We start from the raw sequence: 25847 nt of genomic DNA on the forward strand, positions 1-25847 counted from the left end.
TGAAATTATTGTATTGTGCCGTTACTAAACGTGTATTGTAGGATATCGATGATGTGCTAACTGAATGGAGAGAATACGTTTTTAGTTTCCCACAGTGGGACTCACTTATCAATTTAACCAACAATCCTATCATGCATGTAGCAGTTCAAATGTAATATCAACCCCGTATGAGCATATCGGTCCAATGAATGACGTTTGTATGTTAACATTTTGCTTGTTAAATTTGCGTTTCCCAGCATGGGAAGTATGAGTTTTCATATTGGCAAATTTGAAATGTTATATTCCTAAACTTTACCTGACACAAACCTGCTGATGTTGAGATGTGATGTGGTCCTAACTACTAAATTTACAAAAACTACTGGCAAGTCAAAATTGTGTCGTCTTGAACACATCATGTCAACAGTATTAATGTGAATAAAATATCGGTTCAGGGGCCTGTACCATGAAGCCGGTTTAAGTGGCTAGCCAGGTAAGTTTAAGATTAGTTTGCGCCAAACCTGGGTTTAAGAAACCATGAAAGTAGCTTGGTGTTCATCGCCATGGTAAATTACCCTGCAGGTTATGATCTAGATTAGAGGTCTCGCACTGAAACTGAACCAATCAGCTGCGAGCAAATTTACATAGCAACTAATTCGCAGTGCGCGTTACAATGGCTAGTTCTTTTTAATAATGTGTCATAAAATAAAAATACTAATATAAATATATATAAAATATTATTACAAATATAAAATCAAATACAATGGTTACTGTTAAAATCTGATTTTAGAGATAACATTTGCTTTCCCTTACACTCACAAGAAATGTATTTATTTTCCTTTACTGTACGCTACTACACACTATATGTGTTTCTTTGCATTTTTTACATTCATGTTTGTGACGCAGAAGCACATCTAGGAACACTTTCAGTTTCACTGTGTTACCAGGTTGTTTATCTTCTTTGTCCACTGAAGAAATCTATCAAACAGCTACAGTAAGATACAGACAAAACCATACACTGACATCACATATCTTTGAACACTGCTATTTTAATCTTTTTTTTATCAAGTTACACTCAGAATTCACCTAAATAACCTATCATACAGTAAGCCTGCATTTTAAAACGTATAAGATGTTTTTAATGCTGTAATGCCCGTATCATTCCCTAATGCATCCGTGTTGTGTCAGTGCTTTGAGGGACGGGGCAAACGGGGAACAATACAAAACCCTCTAAATGAATTACATATGTGACCAAAAGACATACCAAAGTCCCTCTATCCATGTTAAATGCGATTGGGTTTGCAATGCCGACGTCACTCGTTCATGTGCACGCGCACGAACTAATCTTAGTTTGAGGATCAAAGCTCGAGTTGACAAAGAAACTCCATGAGCTGCTTCATGGTATCAACAAAGCTTGCGTCAACCCAAAACTAATCCTGTAACCCTGAGTTTGTTCAGATACGGTCATGGTACAGGCCCCAGGTGTTACACAAAACCTCACTTTTAACCCTTGACAACACACATTTCATCACAGAAATGCAATCAAGTGCAGCTGTAACATGACAACCACAAGAGGGCAGCACTTGATTCAATAATACGATCTTAATTTACAAAACCAGAAATATAATTTGGAGCTACAACAGTTTTTTTATGGCCACTAAACTGATATCACTCAAGAATGTGAAAACTATTTATCATATATACACCAATTAAAGAAAACCAACGCTTAATGCAACTCAACAGTTTGAAGAAAACTAGCAGTCGATTCTAATACTAACATTGTGATGCAATCCCATGCACAAACATAGACATTTTCTTTTTAAGAAACTACAAGTTGAAACAAACGGTTGTATATTTCGTACCTAACGCTAACGGGAAAACAAAACCAAACCAAACGAGCATCATCTCTCAATTCATTCAAGTCAAATATAAAACACAAGATTCATCATTATCATTTGATTTATTTAGCAGTCCATTCATCTAAAGTAGATCTAGTGCTGTTTGACACTTACACACATACACCTTATATATATAAGGCAGTAAAAAGGTCACTTAAAAGAAACAAAAAACGTTCATTTACACAGAGGAGAGTGCCATTCATTCGTTTGTCTCGTACAGGTTTCGTGGACATCACAATCTTCCTCATCCAGAATAAACATGGGGAGAAAATCATCTATACTAAATAACCGAGCAGATCAGATCGATTTCTGCTTGCAAACTGCATTGTGGGTAAATAATGTTTGAGCTGGAGCAAAAGAAATCTTCAGATTGAAAAAAACTCAAGACACAAATAATTATTTCAGCACGCTTAATACTGACCTCTAGATGCCTGCTCTTTATCAACATGTGTGTCCCCGAAAACTGCACACAACGCCATACTTACAAAATCCAACATATTCCCCGAACTGTCATTGAATTAAGAACAAAACCTCCCACATAAAACAGTCTGCTCCGTCTAAACCTCAAAGTACTTCTTAAATAGCAGCTCCATTAAAACTGTTGGTCCTTCCTCACTATCATTCAACTCTTCTCAAAACTGATGCGACGGACAGCGTTTTACAGTAGAACCACAAGTGATTTCACAGCATGTGAGCGGGATTGCTTTCAGTCACACAGATGATTCAACAAGACGTAAAAGAACAGTTCGACTGAACTCGGTTATGCGTATATGATGTCACCGGGGATGTGCACGCCACGTTCAGTCACAAACACGTATGAACATGAGCACGGGGAGAGGGTGGAGACGGGTCAAGCTTTCTTCTCCTGGAGGATCTGATGGAGCTCGTCGGCGTCCTCTGCCGTTTTCACCCGTATGAGCACCGGAACGGGCGTGCTGGGGTTCTTATCCACGGGAGGGTTTGGCACGCACACCACCATCACGTTGTTTTTGCCAGTTCGTGAGCAAGGCATGGAGGACGACACCATGATGTTCAGCAAGATGTTCCCTAGAAGTGACCAGAGGGACCACGTAAGCTTGTTTTCCGCTTCCCACAGAGTACAAAACATGCTAGCAACTAAAAAAAACATGTTCTATATCTGTTAACGGGGAACGTTGGGAAAACGTCTTGTAGACATCTTAAAAAGAGCAGAAATAGGAACTCCGTGTGCATTTGGGTGAAAAACACACTTGATCAACTATTGATCAACTCTCCAAGCAGAAGAATGCCAATTATTCCCAAACCAACTCACCCAAGTTCGTGTCTGCCCGCACCAACAGCTGAAGTTTGCTCTCGGAAACCATCTTTAGATGCAGCGTCCCAACGCCCTTCTCTTTAAACTCGCCGTCCTTCTTATAAAACAACTTGCACCTATGAAACAGGACGTTTAATGCGAGTCTAGCGCAAACATGAGTACATTTAACAACTCGAGCGTGTCATTCGGCGTTTACTTTTTGGAGTAGAAGGCATCTTTCTCCTTGATATCTTTAACTACTGGAACGGGAGGCTCGTCCGACTCTTCCTCATTTTCATCTAGAAAAAAAGCAAATTACGTATCTGTTCTCTGTAAACCTGATGTTTACAGTATTAAAACACTCGTGTACCTGCAGTCTGGCTGTTTCCGGGAGCACTAACGGAGGTGGAAACTGCAGGAGCAGCTGCTCCGAACGCAGACGTCCCTGACGATGTCGAGAAGGAGAAAGACGGAGCTCCGCCGGAGCCGAGCGAGCTGAGAACAGAGCTGTCCACCTTCTGGCCGAACTTAAAGGAGATGCCGGCATTAGCGGCTGGTTTTTCTGCGGCTGCCGTGTCTTTCCCTTTAAACGAGAAGAGCGAGGGTGCTGCGCCGCTGCCGGACGCCCCCGCGCCTGTGACGGAGATGGACGGTGCCGCACCGCTCTTCTGTTCTCCCGTGCCGTCTGACGCGCCGCTGCCGTATTTCTTCTCGATGCTTGCCAGGTGTCGCTCGTAGTCGCGGAAGATGGGGTTGAGGTCACACAGGGGGTTGTCGTTGACGTGTTTGGTGATCCAGTCGCGCACGGAGCAGTTGAGCGCGGTGAGCTGCCGATTGTACTCTTTACTCCTGCTGCTGTCGGAGGTGGAGCCGTTGGAGGTGACATCACCGTCTGTTGGTTTGGACGGGGCGGAGCTTTTGAACGTTAAGAGACCTGCGGAGGAGAGAGAATGAATGTGATGCAGTATTCATAACACTCATCCTTCACGCCGAGTCAACGCCATTAATAACCGAGTAGAAATAAAGGAATCTCAAAATAAGTTAACACATGTTTTGTGGAATAATGTTGATCTAATAGATCGGTGATCCATTCCATGAACCAATGACCGATTTGAGCAGACTTTCTGCAATCTGTTTGGTATCACTTTAAGTCTGATCTGGAATGTTTCCACGTTTTTTGTAATGTGTTTGAACCTGTTTTTTTAACCTGGATTCAGCTGTCAATGACGTCATCTCAGAGCTGTCGTCATAGCAACAGCTCTGAACACAAATGTAAACCAAACAGGCACATTTTTCATTTACCCACCTTGACGTTCTCTTTTTGCCCAGACCGAGTTCTACATGCAAGAGCGTTTAAGAGTACAAAACACCAGAAATGTCACATTTCGCTGATCAGAGGAATTCCTTTCGGACTCGAATTCTCTGTACAAGACTTACCGCTGTTGGTCTTAGCCGGCGTGGATGAGTTAAAGCCAGCGAAAGATGGCGCGACCGGCGCCACACTGCCATTGGTCAGGCCGGACAAAGGCCTAAAGCCAGCGCCGTTACCAAAGCTCGGGAACGACGCCGTGCCGCTTGAAGTGGTGAGCGCGAAACCCTTGAAGGCATTAAAAGCTCCTCCGCTCTCTCCCTGCGTTAAAGACAACAAAGCTCAGGTAGGATCGACCATCAAACACGACACCCAATGCATGCTGGGAGATGTGAGGGCCGTTACCTCTGCGCCTGCGTTACGGCGCTTGGCTTTCTTGATGGCCCGGTTCTTCATCACATCTTCACTCGCGAGAGAGAACATTCCTGCCTGAAGACGATTTTACACAACACTTGTTGTTTTAGAGGTCTGGAAACCAAAGTTTTGAAAACAATACGGTTAGGGTGTGTCGTTTTTTTACCTCCTCTCCTTCATCTTCCTGATCCCAGTTTCTGTCCGTCAACTCCTTATCTGCAATCCGCTTAGCCATCGCAACTTACCTGTCAAATATAAACAAGTTATTCATAAAATGATGAAAACGACTAGAATTGACTTGATCTATTAACAAAGAAGCAATTCTGTTTCCACGGTAACACATCCCATATGTTTTGGTTCACAAGCGACATTCAAATTAGGTTGTAAGTTACAATTGTAACGGAGCTAGTCCACGATGTTAGATGCGTTTTATGGTTACGTCAAGTTTAGTCTAAGATGTAGGTCTTAAGTTAGTTTCGGTTTGTTGAGGTCGAAGGTTAAGAACGCGTTCTCCATGCTTGACCGCTTCTTTCACATTCGGTCTGTCACTCATCACGTTTAAATCAAATTAACGTTATAAATAAATATATAAAATACATGGCTAAACTTCACACGGGTGTGAGTGACTGCTCATTTGTTGCCTCATTTCCAGCGGCTTTCATTCAATGACGCGACATATCGCGCAAACTAACGGCAGATACACATTTCACAGTTCAAACGTTATTTCGAACCACTCATTTCTGACACAAATCGTAACAAACGACACGTGAACTATTTCTACACGAGTATGTGTGCGCACGTTATGCTTTAAAAGACTCGAATTGCGGGCCGGTAACGTTACCTGAGTAAAGGTGAATATGAAGCGACGACGGTCCGTGTGTAATAAAACGTTGTTAAATAACGTTACAATCGTACCTTACACCGTTTCCCGCCAGCCGTTCGCGTCAAACCGACAGTGTCGAGTGTTTGAGTGATGTTCGCGGGAACCTCGCGCGTACAGGAACAGCAGCAGCAGGCCGTGCGCTCACACCGCCATCTTACAAACGGAATATTCGCGCGTCCACATGCAACATCACGCATGCGCGAAGAGCCGCAGCGCCTCCAGGGAAATGAGGTCTTACGGCAGTATGGCGCCGACAGGGATTTTTCAGCACAAATGAGTACACCCCATTTGAAAATTAGGATTTGATCAATTTTCCAATGAATAGGAGACGAATTTGATACATTTATCAAAACTTATTTATTAAACATTTATTTGAATTGTATATACGAGTCGCCATCTTTAGGATAAGAAAAATAATACATTTAAATCAAATGACAAAATATTCAACGAATATGTTGTGTTTCCTCTTTGATCTTTAGGTCACCATGAAATTGAAATAAACAACTCTTATTTTAATGGAATCTTGCGGTGTTTAATGAGGGAATACCGACATGAGAGCGATGTTGCGTTAATAAAATATGCATATAAATCAAATATAAATAACTTATTATCTAGGGTGAATTAAGGTTGATTGGGGAATTTTTTGACATTAATATGATCTTGATTTGTCAAAAAGTGTCCCTATCAACCTGAATTCACCCCACATCATAAACGTACCCCTTCAAGTCACATCTCTGCATGACATATTGTCCAATGGCCAAACTTCAAGAATCCACTCACTTCCCAAAGGTTAAAATGAAGCCCCACACTGTAAAAAATGAAAAATGTATATAATTTGGGTATATTTGTATAAGATATTTTCCCTGTTGTTCTTGTAAATTTGTATCTTTTTTCTGTAATTTTACGGTTTTGACCGTATTTTAAAAATACATGAAAAGTCATTACATTATACATGGAAAAACTGTAAAAAAAGAAAAATTCTGTAAAATTAAGTTTTTTTACAGTGCACCCTATCACTGTAAAACCAAATTCTCAAAATAATCAAACAGATTAAGTAATGTAAACTTAATTTCATGAAAAAAGTTAAACTTACTTAAATATTTTAAGTTTTTACTTTTAAGTAAATTCTAATGATTATTTTTGATTAACTTGAAGGTTTCACTAAAACTCAAAATATATGATTTGCTCCTTGTTCTATTTACTTAATTTAAACATCGTCAAGAAGGATTTCCAATTCCCAGCATGCTTTGCGTCAGATTGCATTAGGGGAGTACATTTGAAAGAATATGAATATTTGATGTGTTTTTCAGTAAAGTTAAAGACTTGTTAGTGTATTTTTTTATGTTCACTTATCTTAGATATTTAGAAGAGTTTGACATATTTTCAGTTTCGTGGTTACCATTGTTCAGAAGAGTGGTGCATGTGTTTAGGCTGTGGGAGGATACATGTGTTATGTCACCAGTGACTAACTATGCTAATGCCAGTTATGAGATCAGTCTCTTCTTGCTCATTTTGTGTTGCATAAGTTTTATCAAGACTAAGAAATATGTAAAATAAAGAAACTGGTAGAATAGACTTTAGTTAACATAAAATTACATACATTTAGTAATTTCAACTTCGTTCATTTAAGTAAATTTGAGTCAGAAAAGTAAGAAATGTTTTACTTATTTTAGTAAGTAAAACTTTTTTCTAATACAATTTAGTTAAACTTACTTAATTGAATCAAGGCAACGAGTTTGCACAATTGCATTAAGTAAAGTAAACAAATTCGTTTTTACAGTGTACGTTTTTTTCTTATTCAAGAAGCCCTTACACTCTGATTATGTGTTATTAGAAATTTTCTAAACGTTCACAGGGTTAAGGTGGACAGTGTTTCTGATTGGCTAGTTTTCTGTTGGACTAAAAGTGTGTGTGCTGCTACATTCAGTGTACATATATCTGTATTGTATTATTATCGACAACAGAAGACACACAGTGGACAATTGCTGTAATTCTGCATGACTACATACAGTGCACAGTTACAGATTGATGTATAAGATGCCTCTCAGTCAGTGTGGGTGGAGATATTCAGAGTGTTTCTACAGTGTTCCCTGTGTACTAGATAGAAGTAGCCTACCTAGACTATATTCAACAGTGTGTGAAGAGTGCAGCGGCGCTGAAGAACATATGGCTGTAGCCCAATTGATCTCTTATCTTTCAGGAATCCACACTTCTGTGCCAAAACAGGAGGAAAGACGATCACAAGAGCGTGGACCAAGAGTCATTTTATTTGTACAGCGCCATTCCATCGCTCAAGGTCGCTTTATTTAATGCCTTCATTCACTCCTTTGAATATTTTAAAGACCTATGAAATCAAGTGATTTTAGACCTTGTGGGTGTTTCTGTATAGCGAGATGACCTAAACTGTTCGGTACGCAACATGCAGTGTCAAACATTGTATCCCACAATGCACTGCAGCACGACACGACCTTTCTTTACCTCTATTTTTTTACAAATATAACACAGTGCTGAACAAGTAGTTTGTTAGTATTTCATTCCAAATATAGTGGTGATTTATGACTATGACATTAATGAAAGGTTAAAGGCTGATAAAATACCAGGCTGGATCATTCTGCTGGCTGCTAGTTCAGACACGTATATGAGTTTATGACTTGTGCGGAGTTCCCATGCATCAGAAATATCAGGGAAAGGACATTTTCCTGAACATGAAAAATGTAATTAAATCCTAAAGGTGACGTTTGTTATTTCGGTTTGTCACCTGCCTGAACACATACACACTTCCATTGGCTGGACCAATACATTCTCAGATAAGTGAGCCAATGATTAAGAAAATGTCGCTCTTGATATTAAAAACAAACACAGCAATAGGTTGATAACATCACACAGATGTCTTACACATACAGCTGACATATTAGGAAATATTGAAGTGAATATACATTTGATATATTTTATCTTTATTCACTGAAGTGAAAAGAATGAATTGATTGGTGGAAATGAATTGGACTTTCAAGTAATTATGCAAGAGAGGTGTAATTTGAATAAAAGTGGTGAATGAACATCTTGATTGTGAACAGTCTCACCTGATACATTACAATGTATAGCTATGTATGTATTAACCTCCTTTCATAGATATGAATATTTTATCAAATAATTATCGTAAAATGCAAAATTTACATTTTACAAATCCGAAGTCTTGGTCAAGAGCGAAAGTCTATAAGTGCAATACAAATAAATGTGAATCGAAGTGAAATGTGACTAAGAATTTGAAACCACAAATAATTGAAAATATTCTTTCATTCATGACATCAACATCAGATATGTAACATGTCTTGATACGGTATCCCAGCATGCTTCGGGTCTGCACGGTCATGTGAATCTGAACGCTCGTCATGCTTCTTTAAGTCGCAGATGAATCAGCGGTCGAGTTCTTAATGAAGTCACGAGAGCTGATGATCATTTCTCGCCACGCGTGTCTAATAGCTCATTTGTTCACATGACATATTTGAATGTCAATCGAGTGTAATTATGCAGATTTAGTTAACACATTGTAATTAGTGCTCTAATGGACAAATGAAAAGGGAATTGAATTGGTTTCTCTTAATGGAATCATCTCTCTGCCCCATTCAAATGTGTACTACTGTAACTATACCATGCCATCAATAGATTTCATCCTAAATGAAGAGTACATTTGGGGGTGGTCTACATGCCCTCAGCTTGGTCGTGAATATTAATTAGGTGATGTAACTACTGATTTGTTTAACGAGTGCTATAGTCTAGTGCCCAATGCAATCTGCTGTCTGTGTTTATCCTCACACTGTGTCCAAGCATAAATTAAGCTCTTTAAGTATACTTACCATTGCCCAAAAGGGGTTTGGGTGGTTCTAGGGTCAGTACACACCTGATGTAAATGACTCGTCCTGTGTTTATTCTGCCCACTGACTGGTTATCAGAATTGACTCAGTTTGGCATTACCAGATCTAGACATGATGTTTGGCAGAAGGGTAGCGTGATCAGATCTGACCGTTTATCTGCTGGGGCCTCTGAAGTGAAACTTACAGTAAGAGCCAAGCTCGAGTGACACGCAGATCTATTCCGGGAAACCAGTGAGCCACGTTCTAAAAGATAAACGGCCTAATAATGCAACCTTCTAAGTTGCCTTATTTTGGCTAATACTAAGACAACATCACTGGGAATGCAATCCCATGCATGCATCATATGGAGAATAAGCGTCACGTATACATATTCATTAAGAAGCTAAATGTACTGCTCCAAATATTACCTTGTTTTATAATGAGAAGTGCAGACAGTTACTTTTTTGAGGTTTTCTTTCATTCAGTTTCATAGGGTGAAACAAGTGTAATGTGGCGCCCCCATGTGTCAGCACCAGAAAATAACAACAGCTTAGACAATGAATCATTTTTTAATGTTGACATGAAATACTTTTGGGAATTGCTGCAGTGTGACATGTAAACATGAGGGTTTTAAGCATATTACTCCTTTCTGTTTAACTGTCATGCATTATAAAGTCATAATAATGAGGACACTAAAACAAAAATCAATATGTATACTATTTTTCACAGTACAGAACATTAACATTTTTGCAATTGCAAATAAAATTACACTCCCATTAGACATACATACTTACTTTACTAAGTTACAACTTAACCCAAACCTAACCTAAAATCTTCATCATCGTCGATGATCAAAGCTAACATTTTATGCATCAAATACATACATATTAGCATTACGTCAGCCATCTGCCACCCTGTTGTTGTATGACTGACTGTCTGAAAACACATACGAGTATGAATCTAGCTTCTATATTTAGATCTTTTTAGTCAGATATTGGCCAGAAATACCTTGTGTTTTCACTTCTGATTTAATTTGGTTTATTTTAAGTTTGCAACGTGACATCACAAACACTTGAACATTTGTACATGAGGACATATAAACTGTTTGTCCTCACTGAATCGCATTAACTTTCACATCACATTCACTCTCTTGAAAGATTATTGGCTGTCTGTAGGCACGTGCCACACACGCAACTCCTGATTGGATGCCGCGGCGGAGAACGCGTCTCTCGACGCTCCAATGCCGTTGCGACTTGTGTTTGGGGGACCGAAGAGGCTGATGGGGGCAGGTGGTGGATGGGGGGTTGTTGAGGGGGCAGGGTGGGGTAAAACCCTTCAATGATAGAGTGAAGAACAGGAGAGTCAGATCAGAAAAACAGATCAGTGTGTGCGCTCGCTTTGAAAAGATTCATTCTACTCATAAAAATACATGATCAAGAGTGTTTAGGTTTCGATATTAGGGCGACTAAAGGAGTGAGATATAAACGAAAATAGATGCCTCTGGTGTGATGCTGTTGGCAAACGAAATGTTGATTAAGAAACTTATTGAATACTACAACACAAACCATAGAAGCACTAATAAAAGCCAGTGAAGCGGAGCATATTTGCATCTTAATAGCTGGAGGGATTTGCGTTAATTTACGCTACGTGTGGGTGAAACAGAGGTCTGGGGGGGGGGTTCTGTCTATACACAAATCCCCCTCGCAATCACACACGCACACAGGCCACAACACTCTCATTTATGTACAAGCTAGTAAACCCACCAGCTACAGTTCACAAAGACACAACAGACTGTGTTTTTCTGATGACCGTTTTATGATTTTTGATGCTTTTACATAATTTAAGGTTTCTACATTGGAATTACACAAATAAGTACTGAGTGACATTAACCCACAACATGACACATGAACATCACTGAGGGTTAAGATTAGGTTTGAGGTTAATTATGAACTAGAAACATCATTGTAGCATCATTGTTAAATTATCATAAAATTAAATAATACCACTTTTTCATATCGTCTTACAAAAATATATATTTTTTATATTCCCTTCTAATAGATAAATCCATAAATGTGACGTACAGTCACAATGAACTTTTTCTACAGTTATCCTGTTTGGCGGAGACGCGCAGGAGCGCGTTCGCGTGCCGGAGGAAGGGAGAGTTCTTCTTTCACTGCTCCATCCGGGCACTTTCCGAATTAGCATTGACAACCGAAGCGCAACTTTTTCCTCAGGCAATGTGAAATCCAGCCGCGCACTCGGACAAAATCTAGTCCCCCGTTTTCAACTCAAAGTTCCGCAAATAGACCCCCGCGTTTGGGATCGATCGAAAACGCGTTCGCGGCGTCGTTTACGGAGCCGATCTACGTGAGCGGCGGCATCTTTCGCTCGTGTTTTGAGCACTTTTGTTTATACTGGCGTAAAGTGGGTGATGAGTCTCGCGGCCAGTGAAGAAGCAAGAACTTGCTGTGCAGCCCGAGTAGTTCTTTCGATTGTTATTGTTGCTTTTAAAAATATTTGGAATACGCCACAAATAACGCGGATCGCGTCGAAAGTGGAGGAAAAGTGCTTCTGAAGTCGCAATATGGAGCTACAAGGCCTTCAAGAGGCACTGAAAGTAGAAGTCCAATGTCATCAGGTAAATAAAAATGGCACTATTACGGGAGCTTTTCGGGGCTTTTTACGCGACTGCACGTCGGGAGAGAGAAATCCGCTGCGTTTGAATGTTTACATTTGGTTGCATTTGGGAAGCGTTCGGGGCGATATAACGGTAACATTCTTTCGCCGTTATGACGCCATAATCACTTTAAAAGCAGATTGTGGAAACGCTCTTTGATGCACTTTCGCGGCCGCGGTGCGTTTTTCGCGTTTTGGATTAATAATGCGGCGGTTTTGTGGAGCGATCGGGACGAGACTTGAATATTTATGAGGTTCAAACTGACTCGCTGCTCTCGCCGCTTTGTTCCTCCCTCACATCGTAACTTACTTTACCCGTAACGTATTTTCTTCCTTTACTCCGTTTAGAAACTAGTTGCACAGATGAAGCAAGACCCACAGGTAATTTTTTATTTCAAGCATTAGAGAACGGGCCATTTGCATCGGGCGAAAAACTTTATCAGCATCCATCTACCTCGCAGTTTCCCCATCGTTGGCTGCTTTGTCCTTAGCGTGACTTTGCCAAATAACGCAACGTGTTTCATTAAGTTTCGAAAGTGTTCACTAGCTTATTTTGGTTGCTTTTGGGCAGGAACGACACTGCTCGTGTGTGACTATTTTTAGGACGGAGGGTTCAAAAAGACAACTACACGAAAATCAATCCAGAGATAGTGCTTTGAGTGGCAAACAAGTCAGATTCCATGCATAGTTCTTTCGTACTGAATCTTTAGTGGTTCAGTTACACTTCACGTGAGCGTTAAAGGACATTTTGGAACGCGTTTGCCCTCCCTTAAAATGTTGTAAAACTGTTGAAACGTGAACTGTGGATTGAGACACACCGGGTGTTTTCATTGACACAGAAATAGCATCTGTCTGGTAAACTGTGAAATTGGAGGTGTTGGGAAATGTTAGCGTCCATTTTGAGTGGCTCGACATGTTTCTGGAGAGTTTTGTGAAGGGAGTATCAGTCGCTCACTTTTTAGAAAATGCTGCCTTGAAACGCTGCCATTTAGCTTAACTAATGTTTCAACCTCGCGAATTTAGACTTTATTAACTTAACGCACTTGTTTCGTACTTTATTGACAGTCTTGCTGAGGGGGTTTATTTCTTGCGCCGGTCACATGACGACGTGGTAGAATTTGATTCGATCTTTGCACTTCACTTCCACTTTTTTTTACAATCGCACACGAAACGCAAGGTCATCTTTCCTTCGCGATTATATCGATGTTTTACGGGCATTTTGTCTGTTTGTCCTCTGTTTGACGAACGGAGCTCGCCCGTGGACATTTATCATCCCACAATCCTTCACTGAATCAGCCGACAAATTTCGCGTGCGCTCGATGGACTTGACGTCCTGCGGCGGCGTTCAGCACCTCGGACAGCGACGCGCACGTCAAACGTTGCGGCGTTTGTGTTTATTTAGCGTGTTTGGCGTTTGTTGTGAAGGTTTTCGCTGTTTGATAGTGGAAGCTTCCATTTTGTGACGAAGGGGTGTCGGTTCCTTTCTAACATGGAGCAAAAGTCTGCAGAGTTTCGGGCTGGGGGAGGGAGGGCTCATTCATGGCCTTTCTGAAGAGGGGGAAGGGAGCAGAAAACCCAAGTCAGCATCATCACACAAGACATGAGGCCTTCACATTTCCCCAATGATCAGAGAATGTTCCTTTTTTTGTGGGATCTGCACTAGTATGCATTAAATATGCGATATGTTTCAATACATTATACTTTGTAAATTCGTTATAATGACACGAAAATACATAATAGGACATGTGTATTCAAAGGCACAGATTTCTCTGTAATGTATTAATAATATCTGTGGCATTAATGAAACCGTTTCTTAGGAGCTTTACGATTACAATGTTTTAAAGCAGTTTAGTACTTTACAGCAAACTGTTAATTGTAAACTCCCTTCTGGATAATTTATAACCAATCATTTGACAGATTTTTGTATTATTCAAGTCTTTTAATGTATATATAATACGGTATGAAATTGAAGTGAATTATATATTATGTATTCATGGCTGATGTAAAGTGGTCTGCATTTCTAAAGTGTTTTAAACCTTCCCATTTATGTAGCACATATATATTAATCATATTACTTTTGAGTAAATCTTGCAGTTGTGATGATTCAAGTTGTATAATAAAGTGCTTTTACAACAAAATACTGTTAACACTATTATATTTTATTCTGGTCACTTTTTGAGGCTGGGCCCGGCCCATAATGATCCACCCTCCTCATATTCCAGCAAAAATGTCCTTTTAAAGATGTTTCAAATGCAGATGAATGCAGACAGCCCTCCGGCTTCTATTAGCTGACAACATCATCATCGTGTGAAGGTTTAGTCATCGTGTGTTCCCCGCAGGGCAAACGCGTCGTGTCCACATATAAGTATCAGTCCTTTCTCTGGAGTTTGAAATACGTGTTGCGTGAGAGTCTTTCTGCATTGTTGTGTTATTTCTCTGGGTTGCATCACTGATCCAGAAATGCTCGTAAAATCCCAGCTTTGATTTGCTCTCTGCTGTACTTTAAAACATATTTTTCGGGCTTCTTAAAAGCTTGCAACACCTTTGCGAAATGATCACAGCGTGTCCATTACGTGCAATGCAAAACCGACATTAGCACAACGCTTGTCTTACTGTTTGGAAATGAAAGAACAGACGCAGCTTCCAAGCATGAAGTGATACATATCTAATGTGTGTTTTGTAGGATTGTGCTTGTTACTTACCTTCCTATGTAGTTTAAAGGAACAATCCGCCCGAAAAAGTAAATATACTCATCTTCGTTTTTGTGTTCAACCTGTATGACTTTCCTTGCTTAGTGGAACACAAAATGTGATTAAATGAAAAGGCGACTTTAAAGAATTCAGCCACTCTTTTCCTTATAGTGAAAGTGAATGGGGACTGGGGCTGTAACGCTCAAATGTACAGAAAAGCAACATAAAAACGGTTGTGTGCTACATTACAGGAAACAAAATTAAAATGATAATTCACTGATACAGTTTCACGTTACTGAACCCCTTGGGAATATAAAAGTAGCATATCGATGTCTCGTTTTGGAGCTTAACAGCCCCAGTCCCTATTCACTTTCATTGGCCAAAAACGTAGCCACGTTCAATCTCAAGACTTACGCATTTGTGTACCATAGAAAATAGACAGTCATACCAGTTTGAAACAGCGTGAGCGTGAGTGAATGAGAAGAGCATTTTTATTATTTATTTTATTGGGTGAACTGTTCCTTTAATAAAAACAGGACCCTGAGAGAAACAGAAGCGTTTACAGCTTGCCTAAGTTTGACGCATAAGCACAAATGCGAGTTGGCTTGCATGTCTTGGTTTGAAAGCAGCCCAGTGTTCTGTCCGAAGTGATTTGTGTATCCCTGTACCGCAGGCCGACGGTCCCTATAACATTTACACATGAATGCAAAAGGCAAATGAAAATATAAAAGCCAATGTACAGCTCATAAAAATACACAATGCGTAAAACGCTATGCGTTTAATAATAGATCAAATAAGTACAGCTCGTACATTCATCATTGTGAGAGCAACTGGCCTGGTTTCCAATGAGTTGGGTCACTGGTTCCAGATCATGTAAGGCCAATGCATCTTTACAATTACATATTTAAAGCCAAAAATGGTTTGGAAAAAGTGAATGATGGTGGGTGTTAATTTATTCTTGCACAGAGCGAGGGATACTTTTATTCCGTTTATGGACAGCTGTGGTCACTGATATAAACTGGATGCATCTTTGGACACCACCAGACGATGAGGCAGAGCGGAATATAAATAACAGCTTAAATTTGGATCTGTTCCTCAAATAAAGCTCTCATGTGACTTTAAATAAAGACACTAAGGCCCGGTTTCACAGACAAGGCTTAACTTAAGCCAAGACTAGGCCTTACTTAAATTAGGATATTTAAGTCGCTTTTATTAAAATGCCTTCGATAAAAATGTTACTGGTGTGCATATTGAGACAAAACAATGGCAATTACATATTTTAGGATATGCAAGGGCAATTTATTTGTGACCATATCTACAGATTTGACTTCAAAATGATTTATTTAAAGCAGAGTATCTCACTTACTGGAGAGCAAATCTCTCTCTCTCTCTCTCTGACCCTCTCTCTTTCATTTAAAGCGCAGGCCATCAATTTATATTGGCAAAATTGATATTTTGCAAAGTTCATCCACATTTGATTAGGCAAACCGGTTGTATCCAATGGCAACAACAGCCGATGTTATGGGCAGCGATAGCAAGAGCCACGAAAGTTCACGAGTAATTACAGACTGTTACTTTTATAGAGTCAAAACTGTACAGAGGAATCGCTTCTCCAGGAATAGCTGTTTGTTATGGATGGCAGAAGCTTTATTTGAATGAACACAAAGGCTTTTTAACATTTTGATCTGTTGTATCTCACAGCAACGCTGCCTGCGGTAAATCACTGTCATTACCGAGAACCACATCAACTGCACTTTATCCCCAAGCAAATATGAATCGGCTTTTCTTTGAAGACGCTTCTGTTCCAGATAGGGCTGTCACGATTATTAAATAATCGTCTCATCGCGATTGTTTGACCTCATCGCGATGATTTCGGATCATCGCAATTATCGCACATCTCTATAGAAGACACTAGGGGGAGCTGTAGTGCATCTGCATATTGCATATTTTAGTGTATATATTGTTACTAAAGCATGGTAATACTTGTAAAATGTACCACCACAACACAATCACTTAAAAAAAAAAAACATATACAAATTACCTGCAGTACAATTTAATATTATTTAAGCAAATCTCAGTGTGAAAACCAGTCTACCAAAATTTCATTAACACACAAGTAAAATTTTACTGTAGTCTTGCAAGTGAGAAAAAATTTGAAATCAAATTTTAATGGTGGCTTCAATTCACACCTGATCAATTTACTTCATTTACAAGTATTTGGTGGTTGTATTATTGACAGGTAAAAGCCTAAACCTTAAATATATGATGACCCAATTTTTTCCGATGCATTTCCAAGAAAAAAACAGTCTTGTATTCAGAACAATATGGTCGTTTCAATCGCTGAATCAAAAATGAATGAGAATTAAATGTCAAAGCTCAAAAACAGACAATTAATCATCATAATCGACAAAGCCCTAAAACAGACAATTAATCGCCATAATCGCAATGATTTATTAGACAATTAATCGTCAATCAAATTTCATAATCGTGACAGCCCTAGTTCCAGACAACACAGGGCGATCGTGTTTATCAACTACGTTTTTTTATTATTCTCCTTCAGGTAGTTTAGATGGTTACCATGGTGATGCCGTTCAAAACCATGTCATCTGTGCGGAAGTAACTCCAAAAACACTGGTGCGCCCATTCATTTTCTTCAGAGAGATCTAAAAAAAATGCTCAGTACACCATGAATCAAACTAACCAACAATGAGATCGATAAAAGAGTCGGGAAGTGTTTAAAAGTCAGATTGGGAAATTTTAAGACAATGCAAAACATTCAAATATAGTTATAAAACGATTGTAACTTCAGATTATGTGATTGAATTAGATATCTGTAATATTAAGTCATTACTACGAAACACTAAACAGAATCGCACAGGACGTTTCAAAGTATCGCAGTGAGGAATTTTGCTGATTGCCGATTGGTTGCCGGTGGTGTTGGGGGAGGGACATTCTCAGTTTGACAGAACTTGACTGGACGAAAATCTATTCAGTGCAGGATGAGTCATCAGTATTTTTAAACCATTTCCTCTGGAAGATATATAACGTACATTAAATATCTGTTATTCTATACATGACCTCAAAACACACATTGATTAAAACTCTTACTTGGCATTCATGTGATTTATGGTTCAGTAAATGAAATCAGATGATTCATCAGGAACTGTTCTAACAAATCCAGTAAGCGATTCGTTGAAATGATTCAGACTGTGACTGTGAGAATCTTTTCTGTGTGTTTGAATCTGTTTGCAAAGATTCATCCAATCAGAATTGAGAGTCAGCAGCACCATCTGTTCTAAACGGACAGTATTTGTACAGTTATTAAATGTTTGATATAAAAACAGTTCCTCACGACTTCATGATTCAAGCTGTAGCTGAAGTCTTTGATATCTGACTCAACGCTCTGCGGCTTTCTGTGCCGTGAGACGATAATGATGTAATGAGATTAGAGCACGTTAGATGACCAATAGGATTACTCGATTTGGATTAAAGCCGACACGTGAAGTGATGACTTCGTTGGCTTTGTTCCAAACATTTGCGATCTGTCTATGAAGCTCACTTTATGTGATATGATCAGGTGTCTTCTCAAAGACTCATAAGTATGAGTTGATTTATAAACTGAACAGTTGTGGTTGTTGATGCTGATTGGTTGACAGCAGATGAATTAACAGATTTTGGGGATATCATTATTTGCATGGTGGACATATTGGTGGGATATTTTCAGTTTTTTTGTTTTGTTATATTTTCTCGTGTGTGGTACAGTGGAGTACAGGGCTGTACATGTATGTAGCACATGCTACGAAAAAAAACGTTCTGTGCTAAGAATAAATTTAATAGTGTAGCACGCGTGCGATACAGTTTGGCAAAGCCAATTGTTTGTGTGAAGTGCGTTTGTCGTTGTGCTTGGTCGTGTGTGAGGGTGAGGTTAACTAATGGCGCACCACTATTTATTTTCGTTTTATTTAGTTTATGCAATTAAAACTTGTTCTCCGGCTGCATCGAGTCCACTGATCTAGGCAATTTTTGTTGCCTCGAAGATTCGTTTAATCCATTTAACTACAGTACACACGGAGCGCTGCGTTTCCCCACGGACCGTTATTACTGACGCACAGCCCGCTAAACTCTGTTCATGTTACAGGGCTCTCAAGTCTCGCGCATTCACCGCGAGACACACGCATTTTAGTCTGTTCACACGCTCACACGCGTGTTTCTCATGCTGATAAATAACTGATAGCTTATTGAAATGGTGAACTGCTATTTTACTGTTTTAGTCTATTTTGCGAGTGAAACATGTTGTCCGGCTGCATTGAGTCCATCAAACTAGATGCGGACTTGTGGATGCCGAATCCTGTTATTTACACATGTCATCTGTCTGTTCTGCGTGTCTGAGTGAATGAACTGCACAGTTTAACATGCTACACGCGTGATGCTCATGAATTTGTCTGAGTCTGCGCTGAATGAGGACATGAACACATGAACTTCATCTCCAGAGTTGCTCTGAGAGTTTATTTCACGAACATTTTATTGTTTGAATGAAGAAACAAGACATACTAAAAAATAAGCATTCCGACAACCTGCCAAAATAAAAGTCCGGTTAACTCGGTATTTTATGTGGACAAATATATTACTATTTAATAGCAAAAAAAAGATCATATGCATGTTGAAATTAGTTGTTTACCTTTGAAATTATTCTCTTTTTTTATTGATGTTTACTCATTTAGAAATGTTACAAAAATAATCGCTAGCTGCAGCCCTAATGTCCTTTTTCAGTTACGTGTCTATTTATGTGATGACCTGCACTTGTGTATTTTTAAGATGATAACAGACGTATACTTGTGCTATGACTGTTTGGTTTGTGCTACAAAACTTTGAAACTCTGTACTAGCACTGGTGCTGTGTGCCAAAAAAGTTAACGTACATCCCTGGTGGAGTATATATTATGTAGAGTGTGCAGGACAAAGGGGGCGTGTCTTGTGGTTGTGGTATGCCCCGCCACCTGCCCTGCATGTTATGCTAGACTGCCTTTAACAAACAGAAAGAGCCCTAAATCATTGATGGAGTAAGGTCATGTTTGGGCAGATTTTAATGGGTCACGTACTGCAATTCCAGAGTTTACTGCCGCACACGGCTACTTAAAACCCAACAAGCACTTGTGCTGCAATCCATGATGTCATTTCCTGCAGAAGCCTTGAAGGAGTCATATCAGGAAAACACAACTCTTTTGAAATATACTTTGTACAGAAGAGGACGATTTTAGTTCCAGTATGTTCTCAAAGAAAACATTCATAACAAATTACACTGCTTGTTAAATATGGAAGAACTTGTTAAGAACACGTAATAATTCAGATGTGGCAGCACCAAATTGGATTTGTTCATAACCAAGCCGGCTCGACTGTGATGACAGGTGACCCAATGGAGTTTCTACTAGTGGTAGCGTAGGAGGATGTTTATGTTGTAATCGATTTGTTATTGTTGTGATGGCCGGGCGTGATCACTGTGAAATCTGCTCAGGATCTGAGCCGTAGCTCCAGGCGTCACTGTTGCACTGCTGATAATGGGTTTCTAGTTTACTTCACAAATTATCTTTCAAAATCTAGTGCAGAACTGCTGGAGGTCATGGGAAGGTTGTGGGTTTCATGCCCAATACAGTTGGTATAAGAGTGAATGAACAGCAGACACTATAATAACAATTGGTTGCTTTCTTAAAGGGACAGTACACATAAAAATAAAAATTCTGTCATCACTCTAATTTCGTTCCAAACCTGTGTAACTGACCTTCTTCTGAGGAACACAAGAGGAGATGTTGTAATAATGTCGACACTGGTCTTTTCTCCGTTGAAATAAATGTGAATTCGAGCATCACCTTAAGAAAGAAAATAATTCGGGTTTAGAACGGCATGAGGGTAAGAACATTCATTTGGGACGAATAATTCCTTTTAGGACTGTTTGAGTGGTTCTGTGTGGAACAAATTCACTTTCCCAATTACAGTTTCACATTCTGTAAAATTACGTTGAAGTCAAACTAATTATAATTTTGAGTCATTCTACTTTATCCAATTTTCACGGCTCTCTGAACATGTTAACAGCGATCTCAGATGTTTATTTCCGTTAATTGTGTTGTGTTAAATTAAGGCGGTTTAGCATCTGGACTGTTGCAGGTTTGAATCCCGCTTGAGCTTTATTAGCATTCATTAATAAAAACGATTTGTCCAATGTCATCTCTGCCCTACGCTGTGTTCTTCTGCGTGTGACCCGGTGTCGTTCGTGTTTGGCAACCAGAAGGTGGCACGCTTTATATTCAGCCTGTACAGGCGAAGCGCTGGAGCTATTAATAGCCTGAAGGGGGTTTAAACACACGAGAGAGACGAGAGGGAAGGGGAGACGCTCATCTTCCACACTCATGCCCTTGATCACGGGTTCGAGTGGGACCGGAGGCCTTTAGCTATTTTATTGAAGATGCTGAAATGTATTCTCATCACACTAACTCAAGATTTATGACTCTGCATGCACTTCAGCTAGAAGTGGAAAATGTGTCTGATGAAGCAGGTGAAAGGAATAAATTAATTTATAGATTTACATTATGGAAGTTCCATTCCTACTAAAAGAGTTGGTCAGACTCGTTTAAATGAGTTAAAAGTGATCATTGAGGTCGCCGTAGTGTGATATTGGTGATTGATCACCATCGAGTGGACATCCGTGTCTCGTGCGTTTGGTGTCTGGACCATGATCCTCAGAGATTTTCCAGGAAGCAGTGGGATCCGTAGGAATTCTTTAAACCGGTGTAATCCGACCATGTTAACTGTGGTAATCAATAAGGACATCAGCTGTGTCCGTTCTCCACTGTACAGAAAAGTGACGCCAGATTCCTCGATGAGTAACTTTCTGATGACGTTAAACTACGATCGTCTTATAAAGGTTTATGTAACGCAAACAAAATGCTTTATCACAGTCGTTTTATGTGCCTGAGCGAAGTTCAAACACGCTTTTCTAGATTGTTGACTGTCATGTATAACGCATAGACGTCAGGAAACGGTTTGTTTTGACAGATCAGACGAACTATTAAAGTCATCACTTAATTGAATTTAATATTTAATACGAAGTATAAAAAATAGTTGGGTTTTTTTAGTTTATTTTATCACACTATTCGAGATCCTAATTGATCATTTTTATGCTAGTAAAAAATGCAGTTTTTTTAAATAGTTTGTTATTTTCAGGACTACCGTTTTAAAGTCACTTCCCCAACACTGCGTTTTAAGACTGATGTCTTTGTAAGTGGCCAATAAAAGACTTGAAAACCGAGGGAGAAACGAGGACAGAGAAGGCCGTCCTTGAAATGTCACTCGAACAAAGAGCCGCCCATCGTAAAGAACGAGGCTGTGATTGGCTCCTGACAAGGTCACTGTAAGTGATGTGTGAAAGACCGACACAAAGTGGAGGGACATGGAGTCACTTTTTTGCAAGTTGTACACATTCCTGTTGTGAATTAGTACTCGAAGCTCGCACAAAAAAGGACAGCTCACTACCTTGAAAAACAACAAATCTAGAAAGTGTAAGGAATCGAAAACATGATGAATGAGTGAGGAACGAGCATCAGAGTAGACCGTGCAGTATCGCTTCTGTTCGTGCGGAAACTAAATATAGAAAAAGAAGAATACACGGAACGATCAATACATATCATGAGCATGACACGCTCGACTTATTGAAGATGTAACTGAGACACTTTTCATTTTTGACTTTCTTCTGCAGCACACAAGAGAAGAGATTTTGAAGAACGTTGATAACCAATCGACACCGAACCCGTTGACTTCCATTGTATAAACACAATACCGAAATGTCTCCAAAACTATCTTCCACTAATGAAAAAGTCACATACAGATTGATGAATAAATCACGCATTTTTATTTTAGGAGAACTTTCCCTTCAAGATCCTGCTTCCGTGTTAAGACTGGGCATGAAAAGGGAAATTCAGTACAGTAAATCAATACTGTCGTGTAATTCAGATCTCTTCCTGAAGGGCCACGTCCTGCCCAGCTTTTAAAATCCAGCCTGTCATTATCCAGTAATCCAGAAGGCTTTTATTAGACGCCTTATTCGCATTTTAAACGCAGCAGGACGCTCTCAATGAACGGGATAGAAATACTAACATCAGAGCAGATGTGTGAAAGCATCTCTGTTGTGCCGTGTGCCGTTTTCTTTGGCCGGGGATGGAAGTGATCAACTTTCACACATGTGATTCATGTAATGCATCCGTTCCACTATCCTCTGTTAATACTTTTCGATGTGAAATATAGACTTCACAACGTTTGCCTGCAGGGTAAGCACATGAGTAGAAATGCTGCTTTTTAATAATCAGACAATGAGAGAAATCCATCATACGAATATAAATGGCATTTTCAATCAAATTTCTCTTCCAATGGAAACGCAGATCAAGAAATGTCAAGCAGACGGCGCACGTTGATCCGAACGTGATCGAAGCGTCCGTGTCTCTTAAGTTAGTTGTTGTACGTCATGAAGAAGCCGGCTGTCTTAGTTCAGCGGCGATTGATTTGTCCGGCCGTCGTATGTCGCGCGTGGCATTTCATTTGCGTGCGTGATGGAGGAGGCCTATCGCTTCGGTCTGAGACGATATTCCTGCCGTTGTCTCCACATTGATCAGGAGAATTGAAACAAGAAAACGATCGGCTTCAAACTCGCGTAACGTTATATCGATTAGATGAAAGAAATCGGCTTTGAGGATTCGTGATAATTGAGATGGAACGGTTTCAGGCGGTTCACAGATCTCACAAGTAAGCTTCATATTTCAGACACGTCTGATCTTCCGGCTTCAGGTTAAACTCTATCGACGGCTTTTTTGGCGTTATGTTGATCGCCACAGAAAAAAGTTGAAATTGGTGTCTCGGCAACACATTTACAGTGAGAGTATACAGGCTCCGTGAAGGTTCCTGAAGGTTTGGATTGTGGCCGACTCTATGATCTGCTTTACAGATGGTTACATCACGTTCATTTCTGGCATCCATGTGCGTATCGTACAAAAGTTACTGGCTTTGTTGCCATGACAACAAAGTCAAGGTTATAGACAAGGTCAATATCCCACTGGTTTCATGTTAACAGTATAGGTGTTTAGTGTTGTGAGCATTTTAACATCGTGTACTCTCGTTGAAAAGTGCATTACTGTAACTTTGATTTGTGTATTCTGAACACAACAATTCAAGGTAGAATGTATTCACGAGGACTTTCATCGCTGTACCTCTTTTTTTATACATCGTCGCTGTCCTTCTGAAACATCGCGTTACATACTGTGTTGTCAAAGTTGACAAGCACTTTTTTTAATACATTTTATTGGTTTGACATTTGGAAAACCCAGTGACAAACAAAGAATGACTAATAATAATGATTTATGCTTTTATTAAAATCACGAAATATGGAGATATGAGGTTTCAGAAGGACATCAGCTATATATTATTCATAATAAATCAAATATAATAAAGTATAATATCTAATAATTTGCAAGAACAGCATGTATTTTATATTTTTTATTAGACACCTACAGTAGTTGTGAAAAAGTGCTATAGAAATTCAGGATAATTCAGGAATCAGGACGGCTGGTGGTTTTCACGTTTCTGTTGTGGTTTTATTGTGCATCTTATCTGATGGCCGCAGGCTGCAGTTCCTCGCGCTCTGCATCTCAGATCTTCACCGTGTGTATCAGTGCATGGGAAAAATCAACAAGTGATCAGAGATAGGAGAACAGATCGCTGACTCGTGGCTTTCAATGTTCAGTTGTGTTGTGTTGTTCACTGTCAGACAGTCGCGTATCATCAGAGCGTGAAGGTTTGGCTCATGGCCTGACGTTTGGCCGGAGGTTGTAAACGTCCAGCTTCAGGCTGCTGCTGAAAACACACGGTGCAAAACGCCGCTGACTTATCGGAAGCAGGAGCTCAGGTCATCTGCAGATCTCAGGTGTCCCTGCGGTGAGACCAAGGGCTGCTGGTCGTCCTTTCGTCATTCGGCACAATGAACACAATGAAAGAGGAAGCTGAATGCTGAGCCTGAGGACGGGTCGAGCAGTTCATTACAGCGCTGTAAACGTCTTTAATGAGTGTTTGTGTGTCAAAGGCCCTCATTCAAAGCTCATCATCACCTGAACGACTCGGCATGCTGGGAAATAACTCTTCACGTGAACGTACGACACGTAAGTCTTCCTCTTCTCGGTGAGGCTGGCCGCCTGACTGAACATACAGTGTTAGGTCAAACACTGTAAATATATTAAACGCATGCATAGAGACGACTGACGGACACGGCGTTCCAGATTCATCCTCAGGGTTTGATGTTGTTCAGCTGACTGGTTTTCTTCGTATATCTAATACGATCTTTTGGTCGAGGGTTTTCTAGTTCTAGTTCTATATCTAGAGTTGGCAGCTTCTTGTCTAGCTACTTCTAATCCAGCTCGACTACAGTTTACCTTTTGAAAGATGCAATATGAGCCAATCCTTTTCCACCCGGTTTCAGCTTTTATCTTGTGCTTTCTGATATGCGTTTGTGTGTTGGGGGGTGACCTCTGACATAATGAGCTGTGTGTGAGATTGAATGGGACGTCAGGGTGGAAGGTGGCCTCCAGATGCCAGTCGGGAGGGTGTCTGTGGATTACATTGATCCTTTGAAACAACAGAGCGCCACATGCATTGTGAGGGAATTAATGAGTAACATGCCAACAATCTGCCCGTGTGTAGCGCTGAGCGGCGTTAGCACGCTTTAAATGACTTGTGCTGCACCTGCCCTCGGGGTCCGGAGAAGGATTTAGTCACGGTTTGTGCCGCATAGCAGCTTTCACTGCCGTAAACAAAAAAGAAGAGTTTATGAGGAAAAAAGTAGCATTT

General features: G+C 40.0%; 2 protein-coding genes across 4 annotated transcripts in view; one reads left to right on the plus strand and one right to left on the minus strand.

The window, feature by feature from the left end:
- Positions 1-1917: 1917 nt before the first annotated feature.
- On the minus strand, positions 1918-5941 carry nup50 (nucleoporin 50). The gene is made up of 8 exons (XM_057323971.1): positions 5786-5941; positions 5037-5115; positions 4862-4945; positions 4585-4777; positions 3518-4081; positions 3365-3446; positions 3166-3284; positions 1918-2921 (listed from the first exon to the last, which is right to left on the minus strand). Exons 2-8 carry the CDS (start codon positions 5103-5105, stop codon positions 2725-2727), a joined length of 1308 nt encoding a protein of 435 aa, XP_057179954.1. The 5' UTR covers positions 5106-5115; positions 5786-5941; the 3' UTR covers positions 1918-2724.
- Positions 5942-11810: 5869 nt separating this feature from the next.
- The window catches only part of phf21b (PHD finger protein 21B), a 30490-nt gene continuing 16453 nt past the window's right edge, over positions 11811-25847 (plus strand). The window contains exon 1 of one of the 3 annotated variants that reach the window (XM_057323962.1): positions 11811-12242. In XM_057323962.1, coding sequence (XP_057179945.1) covers positions 12189-12242 — 54 coding nt within the window. In that variant the 5' untranslated portion in view covers positions 11811-12188. The remainder of the gene's footprint in view (positions 12243-25847) is intronic. The other 2 variants (XM_057323960.1, XM_057323959.1) reach the window with 2 other exon arrangements.

This window comes from Triplophysa rosa, linkage group LG24 (assembly GCF_024868665.1).
Source record: "Triplophysa rosa linkage group LG24, Trosa_1v2, whole genome shotgun sequence".
NCBI classification, from domain to species: domain Eukaryota; kingdom Metazoa; phylum Chordata; class Actinopteri; order Cypriniformes; family Nemacheilidae; genus Triplophysa; species Triplophysa rosa.

Bases quoted from the DNA above. Each gene is read 5' to 3' on its own strand.
- nup50 (XM_057323971.1), bottom strand. From the start codon at position 5,105: ATGGCTAAGCGGATTGCAGATAAGGAGTTGACGGACAGAAACTGGGAT. The intron at 4,082-4,584 runs GTAAGTCTTGTA...TCTCCTCCGCAG, and splicing joins GCCGGCTAAGACCAACAGCG to GTCTCTTAACGTTCAAAAGC. The intron at 3,447-3,517 runs GTACACGAGTGT...CTTTTTTTCTAG, and splicing joins CGGAAACAGCCAGACTGCAG to ATGAAAATGAGGAAGAGTCG.